General features: G+C 38.2%; 1 protein-coding gene across 3 annotated transcripts; it reads left to right on the forward strand.

Moving 5' to 3' along the window:
* The first annotated feature begins 19 nt into the window (after nt 1-19).
* On the forward strand, nt 20-25,662 carry LOC122558858 (RNA-binding protein 5-like). 3 transcript variants are annotated; one of them, XM_043707710.1, is made up of 19 exons: nt 20-2,735; nt 3,225-3,285; nt 4,980-5,045; nt 8,273-8,433; nt 9,889-9,986; nt 10,847-10,934; nt 12,124-12,204; nt 15,086-15,176; nt 16,666-16,754; nt 17,498-17,576; nt 17,769-17,860; nt 18,212-18,376; nt 19,421-19,570; nt 19,670-19,753; nt 23,130-23,324; nt 23,434-23,508; nt 23,594-23,691; nt 24,318-24,447; nt 25,167-25,662. In XM_043707710.1, the coding sequence occupies exons 1-19, from the start codon at nt 2,628-2,630 to the stop codon at nt 25,290-25,292; spliced, it is 2,037 nt and encodes a 678-aa protein (XP_043563645.1). In that variant the 5' UTR covers nt 20-2,627; the 3' UTR covers nt 25,293-25,662. The 3 variants fall into 3 exon arrangements, with proteins under 3 accessions (XP_043563645.1, XP_043563647.1, XP_043563646.1); XM_043707712.1 differs by having other exon boundaries at nt 19,673-19,753; XM_043707711.1 differs by having other exon boundaries at nt 17,501-17,576.
* Nucleotides 25,663-26,607: the final 945 nt, after the last annotated feature.

Genomic DNA, 26,607 nt, shown 5'->3' on the forward strand with positions numbered 1-26,607 from the left:
GAGACTGATAACCAACACTGCTCTTTCACATTTATGACTTGATTTAAATCTGGCGGAATATGTTTTGGGTGAAAGACTTCTCCAGCACCTGTAAGAATCTTGATGTAAGTCTGATTCATGTTTTAAATAGGCATGAGATCACATAAGCAAATTTTCATGATTTGGGAGTGGTTGTGGGTGTACTTCGATAGACATTTTAAAAAGCATTTTACAGTAGGAGGTATGGCATTGAGATTAAGACACAGTATGCAGATTAATTTTTTTAAAGATAATTAGCCAGTATCTAACTGTTGTGATGGAGGGGAATGTTTAAAAAACACCGAGTAGCTAGGTTAGCACCATTTGCCATTGTTTGATATGTTGCATCATATTATGCAGTGTTCCAGGCAGAATATAAATTGTGCATTGTAGTAATGTGCATGACAGAGCAGACTGGTTTATTGCTAATCTGAAAATTGATTCTATAGGATGCCAAATGTGGTGGTAACATAGTGCTTTGCTTTCATTCCATCTTGCCTGTTGGGTTTCATCATGTCATCAGACTTTTGACAGCTGCTGTGTTCATGTTGTGTGGTGTTGCTGAGGATCAGTTTTCAAGTGGTTTTTCCTGGTTGAAGCACAAAGTATATATTGACTTGCGTTTTTTTTTAGAATACTGTTTGGATTGTCACCAAAATGATAGAGGAAAGCATGCTGTTCAATAGGATGTTGCTATTTTAATGGTTGTGCAACATCTTTGCCAATTAGGTTATATGCGTGCACAACTTTTTCACACTTCGTTTAATCTCATTATATTTCTTTCATAGTGGAAATTGGTCGCTTACAATTCATTTCAAAGAATGGATGGAATGTGCAGAGAAGCACTAACAGCAAGCTAACTGCTCTTTGAGTTGGAGATGATGTAATCCACAACAGTGGAGGATCAACCATTGCCCAGACTTTGTGGCAAACATCCTAGAGATAGTTTTATGTTGTCAAACATGTTGAGACAGCTTGCGTATTTTCCTAAAAATGATTAAAGTCTACGGAAAGAGAATTGATCTGGGGTGAAATAGTAGTATGTTCACAACTTTGCCTCTTTTTTTATTGTTCTTATTAGAAGGAATAGAAATATTACACCATAACTTGAATGAGGTATGGGGAAATAATATTAGGACCTCATCTAAAATTTGGGAGGCGGTGTAACTTTCCACACATTTAAAAGCAGTTTTTCCTCAAAAAATATTTTCTTAGTGCAAATTGAGCCAGTGATTTCTTATGACTCTACCGAGTAAAATATTTATAAAATACTATAATCAGTATTCAGAGTATCCATAATCCAAACTGCTCTCATTATGTTATACAATTTATATTATGCCAGGAATATTGTATAGCATACATAAAATAATTGCATTTGTCTCCCAGAACCAAGTTTCTTGTGTTTAAAGGAACACAATACTAAATCTATGAAACTGCTGTTGACACTAATGACTTCAGAATTTGCAATTTGATTTCATGTAGCTTTGTATTGTCAGGCCCCCTATTTGACCAACTGAAAATAGCAAACCGTTTTGAGAAAATCTAGGTGTAAAATTTGAATTGAGAATTGGAAAGCACAGGATTTTTTAAAACACTAACAATGCAGTTTTCACTTTGTTGCATTGGTGATCTGGTTTATGGATAATATCTGTTAGGTTCTTGGATTACACTGGATTATCTGGTAGGACTAGCTCAGCAGTGGCTGCTGAAGAGTACTTGCTGTTCCTGACTTTGATTAAATGATTTGGACAGATTCTGAGAGTGCATTGTAAACTAAATCTGTTGATCACAACTTGTGTTTTAATATGAAATTTGCAAAACCCTTTGGCGCATCTAATTTGAAATGATTCTGTGCTTGTAGTGTTCCTACCCAGTAACAATGGCTTTCAGTAGTAGCAACAAACTTTCACTAAATGAAGGGTGTGTTTTCCTTTGTTATACCGCCAAAATCAAACATGCAAACCCAGCTTTTGTGTTTCATACTGAATTTGTTAGCTTGAAAGTACTGCTGGCTTTCAAAAATAAGAAGGTGCCTGTTGAACCCTGAGAAGGTACAATAGGGATTGCTAGTAAATTAGGATTAAGTACTTGGGTCAGATCAATATAGTAACGCATTTGTCACCGAAGACTTTGCAGCACCATCACAATGCAACTTAAAATTTGTTCAACTTAGACAAAGGGGTCAGAAAATCTCAATTAAGGATATTTGATAATGCAGCAGATTCTGCTACGGTTAGCACTCTATGTTGTAAAAGGAAGAAAATAGTTTTTTATTTTGTTAAAGCAAAGCATGATTTAAAATAGTTTTCTTCATAACTTAAAAACATAAGGTTGTTTTCTGCAAGCATTAACACAATAGGTGTGTCTCACTCCAGATTGCTTATGGTAATACTCTTCTTACTGGACCTTTTGTGACTTGGCCTGCTTCCATCTTTTTGAAGACTAATAAGGATGGGCTAAGTGTAGGTAACCTAGTCCCCTGAGCTCCCTTTCTTATATGAACATAAATGAACGTGTGCATTCATGCACTAATTTGGGAGGAATAACTCTCTTCCTACACGTGTGCACTGCCATGGGAATATTGATACTTTGTCTTGAAACAGTACTAAATGACTCTTTATTTTTTACAGAAACATCTGACCATACAAGGGAAGTATGTTACCATGCACTACAGCAATCCACGACCAAAGGCCTATGAGGATTGGCTTTGTGGCAAGGTACTTTGATTACACACAAGCAGAGTCTATGTAGGTTTAGTGTGCGAGGAGTTTATCTGAATTCTTTTGAAATATTAATGGATTAGTGCATTCCATGGTATTTTGGAGGATGGGTGATATGTCTACAAGATTATTTTTTGAATATTTTTAAATTAAATAATAGCTTTTAGTGAATTATAGATCTGTGATATTGAATGCTGTCTTTTTGCTACATTAGAGCCAATAATTGTTTCACTGTCTAATTTCAGTAAGTATTTGCAGTTATTTTTAAGTGAAAACTATGGAGAAGTTGTCAATTTGTGATGAAATGAAAATCACTTAAAATTAATTTTTTTAATTAGCTAGAAGTTAAAGTTGTCACTAATATTCATTGTATATTTTGTATATGGAGTGCAGTTTTAGGCTTATATACTTGTTTGAAATTACTTTTGGATTTTGTGTATAAATCAATTTCTGATATTGATAAATTTTATGAACTTATAAATACAGTGCGGCATATATAACTTCAAGAGGAGAGAAAAGTGTTTCAAATGTGGGGCATCAAAATCTGGTAAGTAGGTATGAACTGATATCAGCTGCAGTGTTTATTCAGGAGATTTTTATTCAGTATTCCGCCATTGTGCCATCTGCATAGTTCACTGCCAAGTTTTGAGTTTTAATTCCATTTAAAGGAACTCAACAGCTTAATTTTAGCTGTCCACAGTCGCCTTCTTGATGTACAGACCTTTTTAAAATTATCACCTGTTCGTTTACATGCCATTATAACAGTAAATTTGAGAAAAAGCATATAACTAAGAAGCTGCAAACTAGTCGGCTACATATTAGTAGCTGGAAAAAATAATAAAATTACAGAACTTTCTGCAACAGGTAAAGAAACCAAAAATATTACAGTATCAATTTCAAAAATGTTGGTCTTGCTTGACTGACCTCATTTGAATTCTTCAAAGAGGATACACAAATGTTAGATGTGGAAATATACTAGATCTAATACAGTTAGATTTCTAAAAGTAGTTGGATAAAGTATCACATGAATGAATGAGGCATGAGCTTGCAAATTCAGGAGACAAGTGGTAGAATAGCTGACTGAAAATTAGAAAGCAGGGCTGTAATAGGTAGGAAATGGTGTTTTCCCCAAAGAGATTGCTGGGACTACAATTTTTCACAATTTATATAAATGTCTCTAAATTCGAGTAACGCTAAATTGGGATGGATAATTGGATCTGAAGAGAATTGTAACAAGTTACAAGAAGACATCAGAAAACTAATTGAATAGGCCTGTACTTGCCAAATGTATTTTCATGGGAGACAGTGAGGACTGCACATGCCTTAGATCAGAGTTGAGAGTGAGGTGCTGGAAAAGCACAGCAGGTCAGGCAGCATCTAAGGAGTAGGAGAATTGACGTTTCATCAGGGATGAGACTTAAAATCTATCTTAATGCAGATATTTCTGAAGTCTGAGATTTTGAAAAGAAAAGTGAGTGTCTTTACCTGTTGCAGTCAATTCTGCAGTTTCATTATTTTTCCAACTACCTATGTGTAGCTGACTGACTGACTGGTCTGCAGCTTCTTGGTTTTATGCTTTTTCTCCAATTTAAACAGTAGAAAATTCAAAAGGTATTAAGGGGTCCAAGTATAAGAATGCACTGATCGCTGAAAGTTGTGACAACAGCTCAATAAGGCTATAACTAAGACAAACCAAACACTTGGGATTATTAATAGAGAAATGGAATCGGAAAGCAAAAAAGTTATCCTTCATCTGGGTCAAATTTGGTAATGTACAATTGAAGTTGTTTTTGCTGTAATTCAGGCTATCCTATCAGAAATGTGATATGGAGACACTGGAGAGGGTGCAAAAAAAAGTTTTTTTACTAAATATACCAGACCCAGAAAAGATGAGTGGGCTGCCTCTCAGAATGAAGACTGAGGGGGTAAATTTTAATGAGTTGTTTTAAACTTTTGAATAATTGTTTGCTTATTGTATGGAGGTGTCCAGTTAGAGCTGATCAATAAGTATTTAGGTGAGGGGGTCAGTTGGAATAGTGGAGTTGAGGTTAAACATCACCTATGAGCAGGGACGTATGGTTTATTTCTAATTCCAATCGTCCAAGTCAACATGCAATGAACAACAACAGTTTTGTTTCATAAAACGCTATATTTTTATTGGAATAGTTTCCAGTTACTGTTTTGAAAAGATCACTGATCTCATTTTATTATGAAACTTAGTACCTGTTTTTGTTTACCCAGAGTCTGAACAGGATCAGCACCCTGCATCAGTTGATGTTCAGCAGTCACTTGATTACTACAGCGACAGTAAGTTAAAATTATTTTCTAAGCATTTGCTGCTTGCTTTTTTTAATGTTATGCTGGATAGATTAGATTAGATTAGATTACTTAGTGTGGAAACAGGCCCTTTGGCCCAACAAGTCCACACCGCCCCGCCAAAGAGCAACCCACCCATACCCTTACGTTTACCCCTTACCTAACACTACGGACAATTTAGCATGGCCAATTCACCTGACCTGCACATCTTTGGACTGTGGGAGGAAACCGGAGCACCCGGAGGAAACCCACACAGACACGGGGAGAACGTGCAAACTCCACACAGTTAGTCGCCTGAGGCGGGAATTGAACCCGGGTCTCTGGCGCTGTGAGGCAGCAGTGCTAACCACTGTGCCACCATGCCGCCCACTTGCTTATGTTTTATTCAAAGAAATTTGTTACACTGTATTTTGTAATGCCTTTTAGTTGCAGAATTTTTGGCAGTGCATTAAATTTAGTTTTTCAAACATCTTGCAGTAATGACTCAATTGGGTGGTCAATGAGAAGATCACAGTTTACATTTAAAGCCTTGGAATTATATTCCAAAGCTTTTAAATCTTAAATTTTAGTTTTTTCCCTCCCTTCCGTAATCCTAATCTTTATTGATGCCGATTTGTTTCTTATCCATCTTACAACACCTTTTTGTAGTGTTCCCAGTTAGTGACAAGCTATAATGGTGAGAAAGTCAAAGCCACTGACTTAAACAGTGCCATTTTTTATTTTTAAAGCTGTGCAAAGTAGGTGTCTTGAGTGTCCAATATGACAGGTGGCCTGCTTAATCTGTAGTAGAAAAAGCCTGCCAGGCCTCTTGGATATGCTCCATCTACATTTAGAGCAGAAGCATGTAAAGCAAACAAAAGTAACTTTTTTTTTTCTGTATATTTTTGCAATAATGCAACCGCTGCGAGTGTGGGAGTGACAGGTGGAGCTTTGACAGACTTCAGAATGTGTCTATACAAGTCTTTCTAATGGCGTGCATTTTGTGTGCAGTGATGTCAATGCCAGTACATGTGCATACTGCCTTACCTTTATTTGAAATTCATTAGCTCTGCTGGCAGCTTGCACCAGTTCAGTTGTGGGGCTTAACCCTCAAAGTACTCCAATCAGAAAGAAGGACTCAGTCAGAAGGGTGAACTACCCATGGTTAACAAAGGTAGTCATGTAGCGTACCTGAAAAAAAAGTAAGGCAAATAAATGGCGAAAATTAGCTGTAGTCGGGAGGATCAGCATATTTTTAAGATTCTGCTGCGATGGCTAAAAAGCTAATAAAAAGGAAGAAAATTGATACAGAAAGTAAATTGCCAAGAAATACAAGAAAAGTAACATCAAGAGCTTCTGTGGGTATATAAAAAGCAAGTAGCTAAAATCAACATGGGATCCTTGTAAGATGAATGTGGGAAATTGATAACAAAACAGGGAATTGGTAGATAATCCAAACTGATAATTTGCAGTGGTCTTCACAGTGGAGAAAATTACAAACCATCCCAAAAGATAATTTGCATAATATTTGACAACAAATGGGACTGAAGGCACAAGCCAGTTGAACCAGTTGACCTACAGTTAAGCAGTGGCTGCAGAGATGGTAAAGGCATTAGTCAAAATATTCCTGAACACTCAGGGTTTTGGGAGGGTTCCAGCAGATTGGAAAACCACTACTATACCACCGTTCAAGAAGGAAATGAGACAGAAAGCAGGAACTATAAGTTAGCTATAGAATCATACAGCACAGAAACAGGCCCTTTGGTCCAACTCGCCCATGCCGACTAGGCTTCCTAAACTGAACTAGCCCCATTTGTTAACATGTCAACCATTTCTCTGTCATTTCCAGTAGGTATTTGGTAAGGTGTCACAAAGTGCACAAATATTAGTTCTGTATAATGCATTAGAATGAGTTGAGTATTGATTAATACAGAAAATGGCTGGTCATGATCAATGGGTATTTTCAGTTGGGAAAATGTAACTGAGTGCCTCAGTCCTTGGTCCTCTATTATTTACTATCTATTGTACATTAATGACTTGGCAGAGTATAATGTGTCTATATTTGCTGATAATGCCAAAATAGTTGGGGCATGTTGTATTAAGAACATAGAGTCTGTAAAGGGTTGTCGATGGATTGTGTGAGTGAGCAAAAACTTGAAAGATGGCATTTAATGTGCGGCAATGTGAAGTCATCCACTTGTAGTAAGATTCAAGGGCAGACTATACTTTAAATGGAAAGTAACTCCAAGGAAGTGCAGCATAAAGGTCTGTAGTTGTTCTTGTCCTTGAAACTCAGTGTTAGCATAAAAGTGTAACAAATAATTAAGGCGGCAAATGAAATTAGTTTTATTGCTCAGGAGTTGGAATTTAAAGCCTTGTCACAATAATTGGTTGTGAGGCTGTACCTAGAGTACTATAATGCAGTTTTAATCCCCATACTTGGTGATGAGCTGCTCCCTTGAACCGCTGCAGTCCTTAGGTGTAGGAACATCTACAGATACTGTTGGGAAGATCAAGTGAACTCTTTTAATTTTAGTCTCTTAGGTTGGGCAGAAGTAGAGAGAATTCATTTTTATTTTTACTTGTTTAATACTCCATATTTCTTACCTAAGTTTTATTCTTTGTTTCTCTATTTGTCAGGTAGATAGTCTCATGTGGCAGTTGATGTGATAAATCTTCCCAGGTTGTTTTAGTTTTTTTTTGGGTGCACTGTCTATACCTAATACACCCAAGTGTTTCCTGAGTAGTGTTATGGGATACAAAAAGACACACTTCCCTTTCCTTGCATTCTGCATCTTCTCCCTCCTCTCTCCCTCCTCTCTCCCTCCTCTCTCCCTCCTCTCTCCCTCCTCTCTCTCCCTCCTCTCTCTCCCTCCTCTCTCTCCCTCCTCTCTCTCCCTCCTCTCTCTCCCTCCTCTCTCTCCCTCCTCTCTCTCCCTCCTCTCTCTCCCTCCTCTCTCTCCCTCCTCTCTCTCCCTCCTCTCTCTCCCTCCTCTCTCTCCCTCCTCTCTCTCCCTCCTCCTCCCCCTCCCTCCCTCTCCCTCCCACCCACTTTCTTGCCTACTCTCTTTACCCCATGCTGCCATTTGTTGTGATTCATTCACCTGTTCATTGATCAATTGGGTTTATTAGGAAACAGTGAATTATAGATATTAATAAATGTTGACAAGCAGACCTGAGGTTAATTGAACATGCTGAGATGGATGTAATTTACATGTATCTTTATTTCCCTTAAACAGCTGTCATTTTGAGAAACATTAGTTCCCACACCTCGGTTGAGTCCATCTTAAGTGCCCTTTCGCCATATGCTGCATTGTCTCTCTCCAACATTCGGCTGATTAAGGACAAACAAACACAACTGAACAGGGGGTTTGCTTTTGTACAGCTTGCTTCTATTGTGGTGAGTTTCATTGTTAAACATTTAAATTGATCTTTTAATGATAAGACCATATGCTTTATGTTATCTAATATTATCATCTCCTGAAATTACTCATTGTACAGTTCCTTAAGCTAAGCAGGTGGTAGGCATCTGCTCTGAAACCTACAAATGTTGATCTGTAGTGAATTATATTTGAGACAAAATACCCCAGTGATCTATCTAAAGGGAAAGTTGACTTCCATTAGCTGTATTTTGATTGTCTATACTGAATTTTCTGTTACTTAATTGAAGGAAGGCTCAAGTGAAGAATAGTATGCTCCCAGATTGGCCCAATATGTGATATTATTAGATACCAAGAGCACGGACTACATTTGACCATTTTCCATCTCCCATATCAACAGTCCCATGGCCTTGCTGATTAAAACTGCCTGCAACTTGATACCAGTTGACAGATCTATGCTTCTGGCCTGTCCACACTCTAGGAGCTGAGCATAATTGATTAACTGAGCATGGGCTTTTCCCATTACTCTTAAAAACAATACAATCTATGGTTCTTGAGGGTGAAAATCAATGTACTACACTGTCAATCATTATGTTTGAATAGAAGTTTTATTGCTTCACCAGCGCTGCTAGTACTTGGAAAGAAACCATGCTGTCTGCATGTTTTGTATACTACTTAATTAAGGAAAGAGTTGTCCTTTTCTTTTTAAAAGAAAAGCCTAGATGGGCAACAAAAGGGAATAATTCAAAGTTTTTTTTGTTCAGGCTAGCAATTGTCTGGCCACTAACAAATCGTTACATTTGTAGCTGTGTTTTGTGCTGAGTTGTAAAGACCTCTTTATTTAAAATGCCACTAAATGTTTTCTAGAGTACTGTGGCAGCGTCTGGTACTCGCTTTTCATATTAATCTATTGCTCAGTCCCATTTTCTTATTTCATATTGCTGTGTGTTGTACCTGAATTTGATCTGTTTTGAGATGCATTAAATAATTACATGTCTGATTAATGATTACGGTATTTGATTTATGTGAAGTGTTTTGAGCTGTTGATTGAACCAAGTGCTCACCTTCCTTCTGTGCAGAGGAATAGAAATTTTCACTTGATATATCTGTTTGGTGAATGACTTAGTATGACTTAGAATTAGCCAAATATTTTTTGGAGCAACTGGAGGAATCATAAATTATTTTAATTGAAGCACCATTATGAACATTGCTGCACACTAAAACCTGGTATGCATTTATGGCTATCGAGTGCTGTAACGAAGTCTGAAATAGGAGTGCACAACTTCAACATCATAATGTCAAGATCTAAACCAGTAAGTCCACTAAAAGAAACTATGGATGAACTGGAATCTTGCCCATCAAACCCCATCTCTGCAAACCATGGATATTGCATCTGATGACCCTCTCAAACAAAAGCATCTTTAGTGCAATTAAATTGACCACTCGCTGTCTTCCTCCCCTTCTGCAATTTACAGGAGGCGTCTCAGCTGCTTCAGATACTGCAGTCCTTGCAGCCACCTCTGAGCATTGATGGCAAAACTATTGGTGTTGATTTTGCAAAGAGTGCAAGGAAGTAAGTAACTGACTGCTAAAGCTAAACTGATCTTAGTTTTAAGGTTGGATCCAATACCACCACATCACAATTTTTAAAAATTTCCGCTAAATGTAAATTTTGTGTGACAAAGTATCTACAAACTGTTCTGGACTAAGCTATCAGGTTGAGAATACAGAGACTGACTAAGAAAAGGTGCGTGAAACCAAACCTGCAGATCATCTCAAACCTGTGCCACATACTGGAATCAGATTCTCCATTTCAGCTGCAGGTCCAAGTGCTGGAAATGTCCAAGAGTAATAATTAGATGAATGAAAGATTCTCTATTCTCTCTCCTTTTCCCCTTCCCCTCCCCCTCCACACCCCAAAAACAATCCTGCCTCCTTTTGATCATTGCTTTGTGCTTTCCATTGACTTGTCTTTTCAAATTTCACTAGAAAATGCTGCATACAGTCTTTTGTCCTGCCATTTCATGTACATCATATTGGAACATACGTTGTGCTTGCTTTAATAAAGAAAAATCTTCAGATAAAATGTACATTAGATAAGCGCACACGTTAAGTTTGTTCAGTTCTTGTTGCTGTCATTCAGCAATGCAGATGAGTCACTGATATATGCTAAAATTAAGTTCTGGCAATTTACTGTGTTAAACACATCTTTACCATTCAGAAGCAGCATTATGTTTCAGCTGCATAGTCACTTAATCGTACAGTCAGAATTAGCGCAATTTGGTAAATGTCAACACTTCACACAGTTTTCAAATAGCAGCCTGGATTGTCCACTTTGAATCTGTTATGGGACCTAGCCTCGTTCAATACGGATTTTGGTCAAAATTAAACATGACAATGCAGTTTTAATGTTCACCTTTCATTGTTGTTCAGGGATCTCTTCCTTGGCGATGGAAATCGGGTCAATGCCATGACTGTTGCAAGTACCGCCATTGCTGCAGCTCAGTGGTCATCAAGCCAGGTAAAACCTTAAATCCAAAAGAATTCAGTTTGAACACAGTGATTCTTATTATATTGTCCTCAATTCAATTGCTAAGAGCTAATGTTAGAATTCATTAATATCTGGTGAACTGGGAGTGTTATATTCTTGCTATTGGCAATCATACCTTTAATAAAGAAAAATCTTCAGATAAAATGTATATTAGATAAGCACACACGTTAAGTTTGTTCTTTCTCCCATCTTTTGTCTACCTTGGAAATTCCATGTCACTGGTAAAGTGTTCTTGGTTTCTTGTCTAGCTTATCAGCCTGATCCTGGAGTCCCAGTTCCAACCACACATTTGGCACATGTTTCTGGGAGGTGGAATTGCCTTTGTAATTGTTACCATACTTTTCTGATTCATTTTCCTACTTGCTACCAGGAGTTCTCAAAGAATTGTGTCCCTTCATATAGGAATTTCCTCCAAGTCGCAAGGATCTCCCATGCAGTGACATATTATATTCTATTTTGTTGGTTAAGTACCAGGTAGATATCTGCAGTGTTGTATAGGCTTTCCTGCAGGTTGTATCACAACAATTGTCTACCTACAATCAAGTTCCTGCAAATGGAATGTCTTATTGCTTTTCGATTAACTAGGTATCTGGAGTATGTGAATGAAGTTCAGTCTCTGTTGTACAAAATGTGAAATGGTGCTGTATACCAGAGGGTCTCTTGCATGCTGATAGTCATCTAGTGCTCCATTGTTTCATGGAAAAGCGCAGCAGGTCAGGCAGCATCCAAGGAGCTGGAGAATCAACGTTTCGGGCATGAGCCCTTCTTCAGGAATTTTCAGCTCTGATCTCCAGTATCTGCAGTCCTCACTTTTTTCCATTGTTTCATGGCTTAATTATAACAACCTCAACTTAGCTGTCTTTGAGTATTGCTGGGTATGTAAACTTTCCTGAGCTATCCTGAATGTACTTCACTCTGGAGACAACATAGCTCACTGAGCAAACGAGCATGCTTTACAAAGTATTTGCCTCTAGCTTATTTGCAACACAGCTTCAGTTGGAGAAATGATCAGTATTGTTCTCTGATGTGCAGAGTTGAGGAAATAAACACACAATTGTAGAGTATAACTGGTGTTAATTTGTAATTTTAAGCTTTTTAGAAACTCATTCCTTGAAGATATTCTCTATTTTTGACTTGTTCTTTCTGACATTTCTTTAAGGCTCAACAGGGTTCAGATCCAATGGACTACAATTATCCCCCACCATCTGGAGTGGATAGCTATGGCCAGCCCTATGCACAGGTTGGTGATATATTCAGGAGCAATAAAGAGAACTTAAAATAAACTGAACCATGGATGTTAAAGAGAGGCATCAGTCACCCAGGACAGTGGAAGGCACTAAACTCACTATCTTCAAAGACTCAGATAGTAGGGGGCTATCAAACATAGCGAGTGCTGTATAAGTGTAACTACTTAAAATTGTTATGATAAGCACATGTTCAGGAACAGAGATATCCATTTACAACTAATAGATTAACAACTGAAATCAAAACCTTGGTTATTTGCAGTTTGCTAATTGGCTCACCTCTGCTAAGATGCCTACAGAATCAAAGCTTGTCTTTAAAAGCTATGACTGTAAGTGGATGATTGTCCATTTTATGCCTGCTAAATCTTTCTGGGCCTTGTTAACGTCCAGATTTTAATGGTTACTTATGATGAATTTGTAAGGTTCTAAGTTTTAAAGTCAGGGCCTGAAAAGAATGCAGTATTTCTGACCACCAAAAAAATTCTTTGTCATTTCAAAATTAAGGACAATAGACTTTTTAACTGAAGAGCTGTAAATGTCAGGGTATTTGCTTTCAGTTGTTCGTGTCCCCATTTTTTAATTTAATCTTTGAAGCTTTGGAGGGAGGTATTAAATGGAAAAATAACTCACTACAGGATGACTGGTAAATTATCTTCAAAGCTCACTCAGATGCTCAGGTGGTTAGTTACACAGGGCATTCGTAGAATTGGGAATAGGTTGTCCACACGTTCACAGCAATGTTGTATCTGAAACCTGTAAGATGGAAAAGCTAACTGAATATTCCATCAGCAATTCTTAATAGAAATGTTAACTACTTGGTAGTAACAGTGTGGTGAACAATTTTGACCATTTTAAGCTTATCTGAACGTTATCTTTTTGAAGTCAGTTGACTCTTTGCGTACTCAGGTGCTCTAGGATTCTTATCATTATCAGAGCTTTCCTAAATCTGATGCGGAGTTAAGAGTCTACGGAACTTGAATGTTTCCTGTGTCACCAACTCTGCTTGCAGCCAGCTAGTTGTAATTGGCTTCTAGGACTTGTTTGTCCTGATGATATTATTTTCCTTCCTATCAAGTAGCAAAATGTGGACTGATCTTTTTTTCCATGATATGGCTATGCTAAAAATTCCTTCGCCACAGTGGGTGAGTTGTTGGTGTAGTGGTAATGTCACTGGACTAGTAATCCAGAGGCCCAGATTAACACTTCAGGCAAATCCAACCCACAGCATCTGGTGGAATTTAAATTCCATTAACATTTCTGGAATTAATCTCTGCAGTCAAATTTATAAAAATATTAGTAAATTTTTGTAAAAATGCATCTGGTTCACTATTATCCTTCAGAAGGAAATCTACCATCCTTTCATGGTTTTCTTGCATGTCACTCCAGACCCACACCAATATGACTGTTAACTGCTCTCTGAAATAGCCTAGCAAAGCCACTCTGTTCATGAGCCACCTAGAATGGATATCAAGTGCTGGCCTTGCCAGGGACACCTGCATCCTGTGAAAAGATAAAGAAAAATATGTTTGGGGGAGATGCTTGATGCACAGTCCTACCATTCCATAGAAAATTAAATGAGAAAGCAGAATGATGTGATTAATTATCCAATAATCATATTTCTATGCACACATTAAATATTTATCAGGATTTAGTTTGATTCCTGCTTAAAAAATGAACTTTAATTGTAACATTTCATGTATATTGTTCTACAGTATTTATGTTCATGTCTGCTAATTTGTAGCCCCACTGTGCTATCCCCTTTTCAGTGTTCATGCTTTCAGTATAATTCCAAAAGTGCACACCATGCCGTCTCTATCATAGGTGCTGTTGAGCTGTGTCCAGCAGATAATATGCTATTCCTGACATGAGAATTTCTGTTCCAGAATTTTCTTTCTCCAGTATCAAAGGCATATTTGTGTTGAGGACTTAATAAACTCCCTTGACAAATCATGTTTAGTTGCTGTATTAAGTCTGATTTCTAATTTGCTGCCAGCTCATTATTTTGTGCTTGAGATGTGTACTTATACTACCCAAATTCTTTAAACTACCAGAGGAGGTTTTCCAATCACCCTGGGATACAGTGAACTTTGATTTTAATATTAAAATGTGCCTCCTTGGTACAGAATTCAATGCACTCAACTTAAAAGTGCAAAATATACAAAGAGCTCCAGATGTCATGTCATAGTTCACCTCCCTGTGAGAGGATAAGCTTAAAAAAGCCGATTTTTGCAACTGAAATGGGTGGATGCTCCACTGGGTGTAGTCACTATTGCCCTTTCCTGAATATTGGTCTGATAATCTTCAAATTTGATTAATGTGACAAATTGACTTATCTGGGGGAATCATGATATGTACTGCAAAGCCAAAGCTTGCATCAGTTAAGATTGTCCTCAGCCCTGGGATGAGCTAGAATCTTTATTTATGATACACACAGTATATTACTGTGCATGATATTTCAAGCAGTCTTGACAGCTAATAGCAAAATCAATTCTGAATTTCCTGCAGTGGATGTGGGTGATGGAGCAGTTATTAGGAGAAACCAGACACTTTTTTTTGCCAAAAATAAAATGCAATTACAGTCACATTAGGGCCTTTTTTTATGGACTTGTTGCCAGTTACAGAGCAACGCTGACGAAAACCTGGGAATGGGATGTTGTCCTGGCTTCTCCTCCAAGCAATGTTGCTGGCAAAGATATCCCTGCAAAGGATGGAGTAAACCTGTAACTTCCATTTGTACCACAATAGTTTTTGTTTTTGTTGAGAATCACAGGACAGTGCCTTGTATGTATTTTATATACGGATATTCTAAAGTGCAGTCTTAATTAGAGTTCTTGTATGTGCACCACACTAACTATGAAATGTGTGCAATCGGCACAGTACTCGCAGGAATACCAGTACTTTCAACAAGACTCTGTGGACCCCAGTCAACCACCACCTGTCACATACCAGGCAGCAGCTACTCTCACAGGTAGGGTGTCAGCGTTCTCTTTCAGAATGAAAGACTGAATTGAGAGGTTGGTGCAATGTTATTCCTTTACTAAACCGCTAAATCAGGTTTAGCCAAAGAAGTAGTAACACAAGTGTTGGTAATTTTGCTTCTTGAGAAATGCATAATAAATTCAGGTTTTTGTAAACTGCAAGTGAAAAAAAGCCAACGTGACTATCTCTGTTCATTACATCCATTGATACTTATCTCAATGTTAGCACAAGCCTATTTTTGACATTTACTTCATGTTACTGCATTAGCATAAGTAAAAATGCAGCATTGAATGCATTCCAATACCACTAAGTTCTTATACAATTGGGTTTGTGTTTACATGGTTTATAGCAAACTTGCACATGTCTAATTTTTTCATTGCTTTGCATTGTTGCTGATTGCAGCAATATCGCTCGGATTTCAGGAAGCATACTAGCCATTGTATGTGATTATCCTGTGTCTACTTGTACTTCAGAAAAACATGCCAGGAGAACAATTAGGGGATTATGTCCTTGCAGTGTGCTCTGCAAGATGCGCTGTCTGTAGCGAGCACTTAGATAAATGTAACACCAGATGAGGAACACAACATTTCTGATTAAAAAGTATATTAATGTAACAACATTAAAAGATTGTAGCTCAAGTATGCCATATGATAGGTCACTATAATACTCTGCATTAGTATCTTTGGTTCTGATACACGCATTTATAGTAATCCTGCTTCTGAATCAAGTTTTTAGGATTGCATTAATTGGATTGGAAAGTTGCATACAATGAACAGTGGTTGAGTCCATGTGTTTTGAGATGTTGAGTACATTGTAGTGCAGTATATTGTGAAGCTGAGCCATTGGAATACTATATAGTTGAAAAATGGTTAACCAGTTAAGTGTTGCACGGTTTGTTATCCAAGTCGACAGGCAAAGACTTTCACTCTCTCAGTTCCATGCTTAGTTTGTGTAGTTGCCTGCAGTTGAGTTAGATTCAACATTGTGATTGTTTCCCCAAAGTGTTGTTTTTCCAAACATTCAAAAAACAAAACTCTTTAATGACAATAACTTCAGCTAGTGCTCTGTAAAATATTGAAAAAGATCAAATGCTTCTGTATTCTGTTGCTGAATGTTAATTCAGAGTTCTAGGATATTTAGTAAAATGGTTTAGTTAATTTTAGTAACAAGTCTCATACCCGCATTTGTTTTTTTGCTGCACAACTTCTGAACGACTATTGCTGAATGTTATGTGAGAAACAGTCTTGATTTGTCTGGCCTTCCATGAATTGGAGTAAGCAAGTGAAATATTGGATTGGATATGCAATAAAAATTATAAAATGGTTATCTACAAATTGTGATTTGTTTGAATTTAAATGTTGCTTTGAATTCAGCAAGCTCAATTATTTTATGTAGAGCTGATCTTTTTATCTACTCTAAGCTGTATTGCACAAAGTAATTAGTGAGCTCATTAATGAAAAATAACTTTTTTTGTGCAGGTCCTGCTGCGAGTACTTCTGCGAGCACTCCTGTTTCACCGGTTCAGGTATATTCTAGAGGTGCACAAAGCTATCAGCAGAGTGCTCAGGTAAGGTTATTTTGAAGTTTGTTTTTCAGAACTGTCTTACTGTTCAGTCTTGGTAGATAAAGGTAGCTTTTGGTGTTAAGAACCTCCAAAGGACTTTTCATAAGCTATGACATCAAAGATTTCTAGTATTTCTCTAGCTTGGTAAATCTGCCACATCCATGCATTGTCTTTGTTTACAACTATTTTGTCTCCTGTGACTTCAGACAGTTTGCTGTTTCTGCTGTTATGATGTAGGAATGGAGTATAAGCATTGCTATCACTGCGTCCATGATTCTCAACTGAACACATTTTATATAAACATTCCTTAAAATGTTGTGTTTTCTCTGCTTTTTTCCACACATCGCATTTCAAAAAATAAAGATTTTGAAGTGGAAGAAAAGATGTTTTTGAAATCACAAAATTTGATCAGAATCTAATTCCAACATCTGTTTTGTACATTGAATCAGTGATCCTTCAGTCGTTGCAGAAATCCCGTAAGAAGTAATAATCATTGTTTGTGTTAAGGAACTTTAATTTCTTTCCTAAAGCTGGGGAGAGTCATATGTAAAATTGAAGTGGAATTAATCTCAGGTGCCTCCACATGTTTTCTGATTCCTAATGCCTTGCAGACAGTACCTCTGATCTATTGTCATGTTTTGTTATTATACTTCATTGTTTTATACTTAATAGGATGTCTATTAAACGTTGAAGTGTTTGAAATGTGATTTTAATGTGTAGTTGAAAAAGGCTTGTTTTGTACTCAGCAGGTAGATGATGGGCAGCCATCAACATCTGGTCAACAAGCTACAGATTCAAGTGCTGCTTCTTCAGACTCTAAATTGTGTAAGTAAACAATTTAAAGTATTTTAATAAAATGCGCTTCTGGTTTCCAATTCCTCATATGCTAACTGTCAAGTCAGTTAATACTTTGGTGTCCAGTGAGCTCAGTTCCTTTCTCTTCATGAATTCCTAAGCATAAATTTTACTTTCTCTATGAATTTCTAAGCGTAAATTTTACTTTTTTACACGTTACAGCTGCACCTGATGTTTCTAATTACCAGTACGATGATGCATCTGGATTTTACTATGATCAGCAGACTGGGCTTTACTATGATCCTGCCTCCCAGGTAAGAACCGAAACACTTTCTGCTATACAAAATAGGATCATTTGAAAAGACACTGTCTCAAAGCACTATTTTTCAAATGTAGTTATCACAATAATTATGAACAAATCAATCCATTTTCACACAGCAAGTCTCTGAACATCAGATGAGTAAACAAATAATCCTCATATCTCCGATTATTTGTGAGCCCTTGAGTGTCATGTTTCAGTTCGTTGATTCTAAATGCCAGGCTTCTGTCATTCGTGCTTCAGAAGCAATCACTGCATAATTGGGGTCCAAGAGCAGCAGCAAATGCTGGTAGATTATACAGTTGCACTGATTTATTTTTCTCCCCCCTCCCCTCATTTGTTTCAGTACTACTACAATACACAAACTCAACAGTATTTATATTGGGATGGAGTAAAGCAGAAGTACCTGCCTGCATCAGAATATACTGCACAGCAAAATGCGGCTGGCAGTGCAGCTAATAAAGATAGTAAAGAGAAAAAAGAGAAACCAAAGAGCAAAACAGCCCAGCAGGTAATAAAAAAAACTGTACAGCGGTATTGATATTGTATAATAATTTTAAAGTCTCTTTAATCTACCTTTTTTAATGTGTTCTTCAAAGAAACTTAAGAAATAGGAGTAGTAGGCCATTCTGCTCTTCAAGCTTGTTCTGCTATTCTATATGACCATGTCTGATCGTCCAACTCAGTACCTGGTTCCTGCTTTCTCCCATACAGTTTAGTGCTTCTAGCCTTAAGAACCATATGTAACTTCTTGAAAACATTCAATGTTTTGGTCTCAACCCCATTCTGTGGCAGAGAATTCCACAGGTTCACCTGAATGAAGAAGCTTTTCCTCATCCTAGTCCTAGATGAACTACCCTGTATCCTTAGACTGTGACACCTGGTTCTAGACTCCTATCTGTCCAGTCCTATTAGAATGTTAGGTCTCTGAGATTCCACTCCAGGTGTGTTTCTTTGCTCAGTAGTAAATCTATGGAATTCTTTACTACAGAGGGCTGTTGAAGCTGGGATATTAATTATCTTCAAGGCTGTGAAAATTTTTCAGTCAGTAATAGGACCAAGAGTTATGGAAAAAGGCAGGAAAGTAGACTTGAGGGTTACCACATCAGCCATGGTCTCATTGAATGGCTGAGTTGACTGGATGGGCTGAAAGGCCTAGTTCTCAATTTGTACGGCCTTTTATTATCTTATTTGCTTTTGGTATCAGTTCAGACCAAGACTTGGCCAGTTCTTTTTTTATAAACTTAACAATGATCTGCCTTGGGCTTGATCACTTTTCTCTCAGAATTAACCAATTCTTTTAACTTTGTGGTATGGTGAGTATATCAAATAGAGTATCAATATTTTTCTTTTGCTTTTGCGTTATCTTTTACTGAGTTGAAGAGTTTGTTGATTTTGCAGGTACAAAAATAATTGGCTATCCCATTTGCCTATTGCTCAGCTCTAATTGTTGGTTAACTCTGAATCAGTTCGCATGCTGTATGATTATGCATGTTTCGGGTCCATATGCACTTTGATGTGGAAAAGAGTTGCTAATTCAGTAATGTTTTCTTAGATTGCCAAAGATATGGAGCGATGGGCTAAGAGTTTGAACAAACAGAAAGAAAACTTCAAAACCAGCTTCCAACCCATTGGAGGGCTTAAAGAGGATGAGCGGAAGGAGTCTGCAGCAGCAGATGCTGGCTTTGCATTGTTTGAGAAAAAGGTGTGTTTTTTTAAACTTTTTTTAAAGTGTGTGCTTGTTAAGTGGGAAATTTTGCAGAAGTATATGTCACTTTCGATAACCGTGTTGTCCTATTTTTAGCAGGGCATTTCAACAGAGCGATCACCAACTGTTGAAGTCTTAAGGAGGTCTTCAGCACCAGATGAGGACGACTATATGCTTAAGGTTAGACTGCATAAGTTTGTAGTGTATATAATGGAGCCCAACTGCTGTAACTGACCCCTTTGCTTTTGCAGCATCTGTTCTCAATATTTTATTTTTGTTGCAAACTTTAGGTATACTCTATGTTGGAAATTAGGTGAAATCTGGTTATTGAGGGCAAGAAAACATTCTTCAAGTAGGACAACAGTTTCAATATGAGAGTGTGGCAGTTTTGATTATTTTGACGTTTTCTGAGGGGTTAGCAGTTTCATTGGAATACAGGATTATTCTGAAACCTCTTGAGCCGAATGTGTTTTTGTCTTGTAAAGCATTCAAGAACATACGATTTACTGTAGGGAAGTTAAATTACCTGTTGGTTATTGGATTCCGACAGTGTCTGAAGTCTTTTGATTTGATCTCTCCGTATCACATGTACTAAGATACACTGAAAAGTATTGTTTTGTGTCATACATAAGTACATCAGGGTAATAAAACGGAATGTAGAATATAGTGTTGCAGCTACAGAGAAGGTGCTGAGAAAGATCAATTCTAATATGAGAGGTCCATTTTGTAAGTCTACTAACAATTGGGGTGCAGCTGTTCTTGAATCTAGTGATACATGTTTTCAAACTTCTGCATCTTCTGCCCAATAGAAAAGGGTGGAAGAGAGTATAACCAGAGTTTGAAGGATCTTTTGGCTGCTTTCCCAAGGCAGCAGGAACATATAAACAGAGTCAATGGAAGAAAGGCTAGCTTTTCTGATGGACTGCGTTCACAACTCTAATTTCTTGCAGCCTTGGGCAGACCAGTTGCTGTACCAAACTGTGATGCATCCAGATAGGATGCTTTTAGTGGCCCATCTATAAAAATGGGTAAGAGTCATTGTGGATGTGCCGACTTAATTTCACCTTCTGAGGAGGTAGAGACATTGGTGTGCTTTCTTAGATTGTAGCATTGATGTGGATGGACCTGGACAGATTGGTGATATTTACTTCTTGGAACTTGAAGCTTTTGACCACCTCCACCTCAGCACTGTTGATATAGACATGAGCATGTCCTCTATTCCTCTTCCTGAAATCAATGACCATCTCCTTCATTTTGCTGGCATTGAAGGAGAGGTTGTTGTCTTTACACTATGCTACATAGAGTCATAGAGATGTACAGCACAGAAACAGACCCTTGGGTCCAACTCGTCCGTACCAACCAGATATCCTAACCCGATCTAGTCCCACCTTTCAGCACCCAGCCCATATCCCTCCAAACCCTTCCTATTCATATACCCATCCAGATACCTTTTAAATGTTGCCGTTGTACCAGTCTCCATCACTTTCTATGGCAGCCCATTCCACACACGCACCACCCTCTGTGTGAAAATGTTGTTCCATAGGTCTCTCTTATATCTTTCCCCTCTCACCCTAAACCCATGCCATCTAGTTCTGGACTAGAAATTGACCTTGTCAATTTACCCTATCCATGCCCCTCATGATTTTATAAACCTCTATAAGGTCACCCCTCGGCCTTCAACACTCCAGGGAAAACAGCCCCAGCCTATTTAACCTCTCCCTGTAGCTCAAATCTTCCAGCCCTGGCAACATACTTGCAAATTTTTCCTGAACCCTTTCAAGTTTCAAGACATCTCTCTGATAGGAAGGAGCCTAGAATTGCACGCAATATTCCAACAGTGGCCTTACCAATGTCCTGTATGCCTGCAACATGACCTCCCAACCCCTATACTCAATACTCTGACCAATAAAGGAAAGCATGCAAAACCCCACCTTCACTATCCTATCTAACTGCGATTCCACTTTCAAGGAGCTATGAACCTGCATGCCAAGGCCTTTGTTCAGCAATATTCTCTAGGACCTTAACGTTAAGAATATACGTTCTGCTAAGATTTGCTTTCCAGAAATCCAGCACCTTGCATTTATCTAAATTAAACTCCATCTGCTGCTCCTCAGCCCATTGGCTCATCTGATCAAGATCCTGTAGTAATCTGAGGTAGCCTTTTTTGCTGTCCATAACACCTCCAATTTTGGTGTCATCTGCAAACTTATTTAACTGTACCTCTTATGCTCGCATCCAAATCATTTATGTAAATGACAAAAAATAGAGGACCCAGCACCGATCCTTGTGGCACTCCACTGGTCTCAGGCCTCCAATCTGAAAAGCAGTCCTCCTCCACCACCCTCTGTCTCTTGCCTTTTGAGCCAGTTCTGTATGCAAAAGGCTAGTTCTCCCTGTATTCCATGAGCTCTATCTTTGCTAACCAATCTCTCATGGGGAACCTTGTTGAATGCCTTACTGAAAGTCCATATAGATCACGTCCATCGCCCTGACCTCATCAATCCTCTTTGTTATTTCTTCAAAAAACTCACTCAAGTTGTGAGACATGATATCCCACGCACCAAGCCATGTTGACTATACCTAATCAGTCCTTGCCTTTCCAAATACATGTACATCCTGTCCCTCAGGATTGCCTCCAACAACTTGCCCACCACTGATGTCAAGTTCACTAGTCTGTAAGTTCCCTCGCTTGTCCTTACCTCCTTTCTTGAATAGTGGCGGTGTGGGTTCCATTGATCCATTTTGTCAAAGGTTCTGAAAGGGTTCACATGGAGCTCCCCTTAGGCTGATGATGACATCCAAGTTTGGAGTGGAGAAAAGGGAGAATTTCAAAGGATTTCATATGGTTCAGATCTAGAGTCATAACTCATCTCACCGACGTGGTCATAGTGCTATCGTCTTCATGTAACAGCTACCTGACTGAAATCACACTATGATCTACACTATGGGAAGATAAGGGCTTCTTCCTGTTAAGATTCACTATTAATTTGTCACTGGAAAGCAAATAGCCCTTTTGGCCCAGTCTCGAGGCAATGGCAACGGTGGCAGTATCTAAGTCTGGACTTGTAAAAAGAAGTAAGATGTCCCAGAACTGATTTGCAGTCTGCTTTTGAATGGTGTGGATGAAGCTGCAGAAGCAAATGAACTTGATTGTTTTAATGCACCCTGAATTAACTGGAAGGTTTTTTTGCACCTTTGTCGGTGTTGACATTCCAGTCATTAATGATGTCTGGTATGATACAATTGAAAGTTATTTTAATAGGAGATAGTGAGGACTGCAGATGCTGGAGAGCTCAAGAGTTGATAAAGTGTGGCACTAGAAAAAGCACACCAGGTCAGGCGGCATCCGAGGAGCAGGAGAGTTGCAGGACCAAAGTTATTTGAATGCTCATTGTTCATTTATTGCAAGATATCTCCATGCTAGTAAAAACAAAAGCATGTTGAATTGAATTGAATCATTTGAGCACTTGCCTATAAAATACCATTTTAATGAAACCAGATTTTAAAGGATCTTTTCTCGGTGTTTGAGCAAACTATTGCTTCTGCTTTAATTCAGAGAAAAACAAGCCCACAACAAGGTCTTGTGGCGGCTTACAGTGGAGAAAGTGATACTGAAGAAGAACAGGAAAAAGCAGAGGATGGAGAGGAGAAGCTGACAGATTGGAAGAAAATGGCCTGCCTTTTGTGTAGAAGACAATTTCCTAGTAAAGAAACACTCATCAGACATCAGCAACTCTCTGAACTGCACAAGGTATCCTAGATCTTTCAAAGACAAACTGGGTGCATGAGATACTTCAAAAACATCATCTAAAATAGTGCTATTTATTTATTTATTTATTTACTGTTTCTCACCAACTAAGCAAAATCTGGAAATTCACAGAAGAGCAAAAATGACAGATACAGAACTCGAAGCTCTAGAGAAGACAGAACGAGAGGTATGTTTTCCATAATGAGAAGTACAAATTTGTCGAATGCTCTTGATAGTAATTTACTGTTGCTATATGTTAACTTTTTCAATAGATGAAATACAGAGACCGAGCAGCAGAGAGGAGAGAAAAATATGGAATCCCAGAACCTCCAGAGCCCAAGAGGAAAAAGTTCTTTGCACCACAAGTTGTGTAAGAAATCTTTGCCCCTTTTTATATATTATGCCATTTTGTTTCTTTTCCAAGTCACTTTATATTGTATATAATCTCCTGAAGAGTAGCATGTTGGTTACTTGTAATTCTTGCCAGAAAATGATATACTTTTCCCTTCCCATAACACATTCCCCCTCCCATAACTTTGGGTAGGTATCTGCTAGCTTCCCCCTTTGCTCTGGTCTCTGTAGTTGAGAGAATCAAGATACCATTTCTGGTCATACTTTTTTCTCATAAAATAAAAGGCTTTGTTGGACCATCTCTATTGCACTCTTGAGGTCATTATGGTTTTACAGATGTGGAAGTTGATGCCATGGGAATCAATCTGTTTTTTCATTCCTGCAGTTGTAGTATTTGATGTAGGTGCATCAGTGTGCAACACAACTATATTGCTGCATTTGTTTTTCTTTTTTGAATTCTTCCTTCATTGTGACTAGTCAGCGCTGCTTCCCACAGTTGAATGGTATCTCTAAATTCCTAACTTCCCTTGTGCCATATTAAAATATGGTATTGATATTTTAGTATCTTAATAAATAGCAGTATTAACAATCAAATTAAATTGAGTTTTCTTTCCCTTCAACTATATCCATTTTGTTTTTTGGCAGTGATTTTGAGCAGCCAACTAAAGATGGCATTGGTAGCGATAATATTGGAAGCCGAATGTTACAAGCCATGGGTTGGAAAGAAGGTTCAGGACTTGGTAGAAACCAACAAGGCATAACTGCTCCAATTGAGGTATGTCCAAAGTCTGAGAAGATTTGTAGCTCGGGTGCTCGATATTGTGGTTCTGTTCGCCGAGCTGGGAATTTGTGTTGCAGACGTTTCGTCCCCTGTCTAGGTGACATCCTCAGTGCAAATGCTGGAGGAAAGATCACAGAAGCGCTTCACAGGAGGCTCCCAAGCACTGAGGATGTCACCTCAGACGTTTCATCCCGTCAAGGTATGTCATTGGATACCCTCAGTGGGAATTTGAACTTTAATAGAACATAAACCTATGGCACAGGAGGCACATGAGTCCTGTATTTAATCGTCACTAATCATTTTGTCAAATGTTCTATGGGCGCAACAGGATGGTCTGTAGAAATCCTAATCGTTCAAAATGGCACTTGAGGTGGTACAGTATCTTGGATTCCAAAGCAAATGCACAATGACATTGGTAGAATGTAGGTTTGCAGATGTTTTTGTGACCAGCTGCTGATCTTGAATATTGTGGAGAAATAGTGAAGAGAGGCGAGTCATTTATGTTTTGCAAGACTATTTCACAGTTTCACAGATCTATAGAAAAACTGTTCTTTCATGGAGACTGGTTGACGACAGGGAAAACACAAGTGACAGTTTTTCTTTAAAATTCTTGAACCAGTTAATTTTTGGGGGGAATCTGCACAAAATGCAAAGTTACATTTGTTTTGAACTACACACTGCTAAAAGAAAGACCTTGGTCCTTTTTTTAACAGGCACAATTAAGAATGAAAGGAGCTGGACTTGGAACACGCGGGAGCTCTTACGGTGTCAACACGGCAGATACCTATAAAGATGCTGTTCGAAAAGCCATGTTTGCCAGATTCTCAGAAATGGAATAATGTTCCTTGTGTTGTAAATATTGTAAATAATGTTGCTTTGATTTGTTTTGTTGTGCCAATGTTTGTGCATCAATTTTTTTTCACTTTTCCTGCTTTGGTTAAATTTGTAAGTTTAACAATAACAACCACATTTTAACTCTCTTTTAAATTATGACCTTGTAAAACTGGAGGGTTACAGTGGTGTGTGATACAAGCAAAAGATTTGTGTGAAATTTGCTATAAAACTAGCAACATGTACATTCTGTATTATAGTCAACACCCTTTTTTGTACAGATTCTGGGAAGGAGTTGCAAACCGGATTATTTCAAAGCATTGTTCTTTTCTTCTTTCCTTTATTCCCTCAATAAACAAACTCCTTGGTGCTAATAAATTTAGATTATTTGAACGTTCTTGTAAATAAGAGCAATAGAAAATCGTAGGAGGTTGATGTCTTGTCTCAGAAGTCATTTGATTAACTTTGTTAACCTGGTAAACCTACCCAAATAAGTTGCTGACCTAAAATGTAACTGTACAACCTTTTAAACTACAGAAAACCTGAACACTAAAAGTTTTGAACTGGATTAACTGAAGTGGAGCACAAGATAAAATACTGAATGATTACTTCCAAGTATTAGAAAGATATGACCAATCTCAAGTAAGAGTCATAGAGATGTACAGTATGGAAACAGACCGTTCAATCCAACTTGCCCATGCCAACCAGGTATCCTAACCTAAGCTAGTCCATTTGCCAGCACTTGGCCCATATCCCTCTTAAACCCTTCCTATTCACATACCTATTCAGATGCCATTCGAATGCTATAATTTAAACCAGCCTCCATCACTTCCTTGTGTGCCATACACTCACCACTGTGTGGAAAAAGTTGCCCCTTAGGTCTGTTCTGTAGCTTCCTCTCTCACCCTAAACCTATGCCCTCTAGTTCTGGATTCCCCCCCCCCCACTTTACAGAAAAGACCTGGTCTATTTACCCTATCCATGCCCCACAGGATTTTATAAACCTCTATAACGGTCCAGGGACAATATGCTGCTGATGCTCCAGGGACAATAGCCCCAGCCTATTCAACTTCTCCCTATAGCTCAAATTGTCCAACCCTGGCAACATCCTTGTAAATCTTTTCTGAACCCTTTTCCAGTTTCACAACATTTCTCTGATAGGAAGGAGGCCAGAATTGCATGCAATATTCCAGCAATGGCCTAACCAATGTCCTATACAGCTGCAACATGACCTCCCAACTCCTGTACTCAATGCTGTGACCAAAAAAGGAAAGCATTCCAAACACCACTTTCACTATGCTATCTACCTGTGACTCTAATTTC

The sequence above is a fragment of the Chiloscyllium plagiosum genome, chromosome 18, assembly GCF_004010195.1.
Source record: "Chiloscyllium plagiosum isolate BGI_BamShark_2017 chromosome 18, ASM401019v2, whole genome shotgun sequence".
Classification (NCBI taxonomy): Eukaryota; Metazoa; Chordata; class Chondrichthyes; order Orectolobiformes; family Hemiscylliidae; genus Chiloscyllium; species Chiloscyllium plagiosum.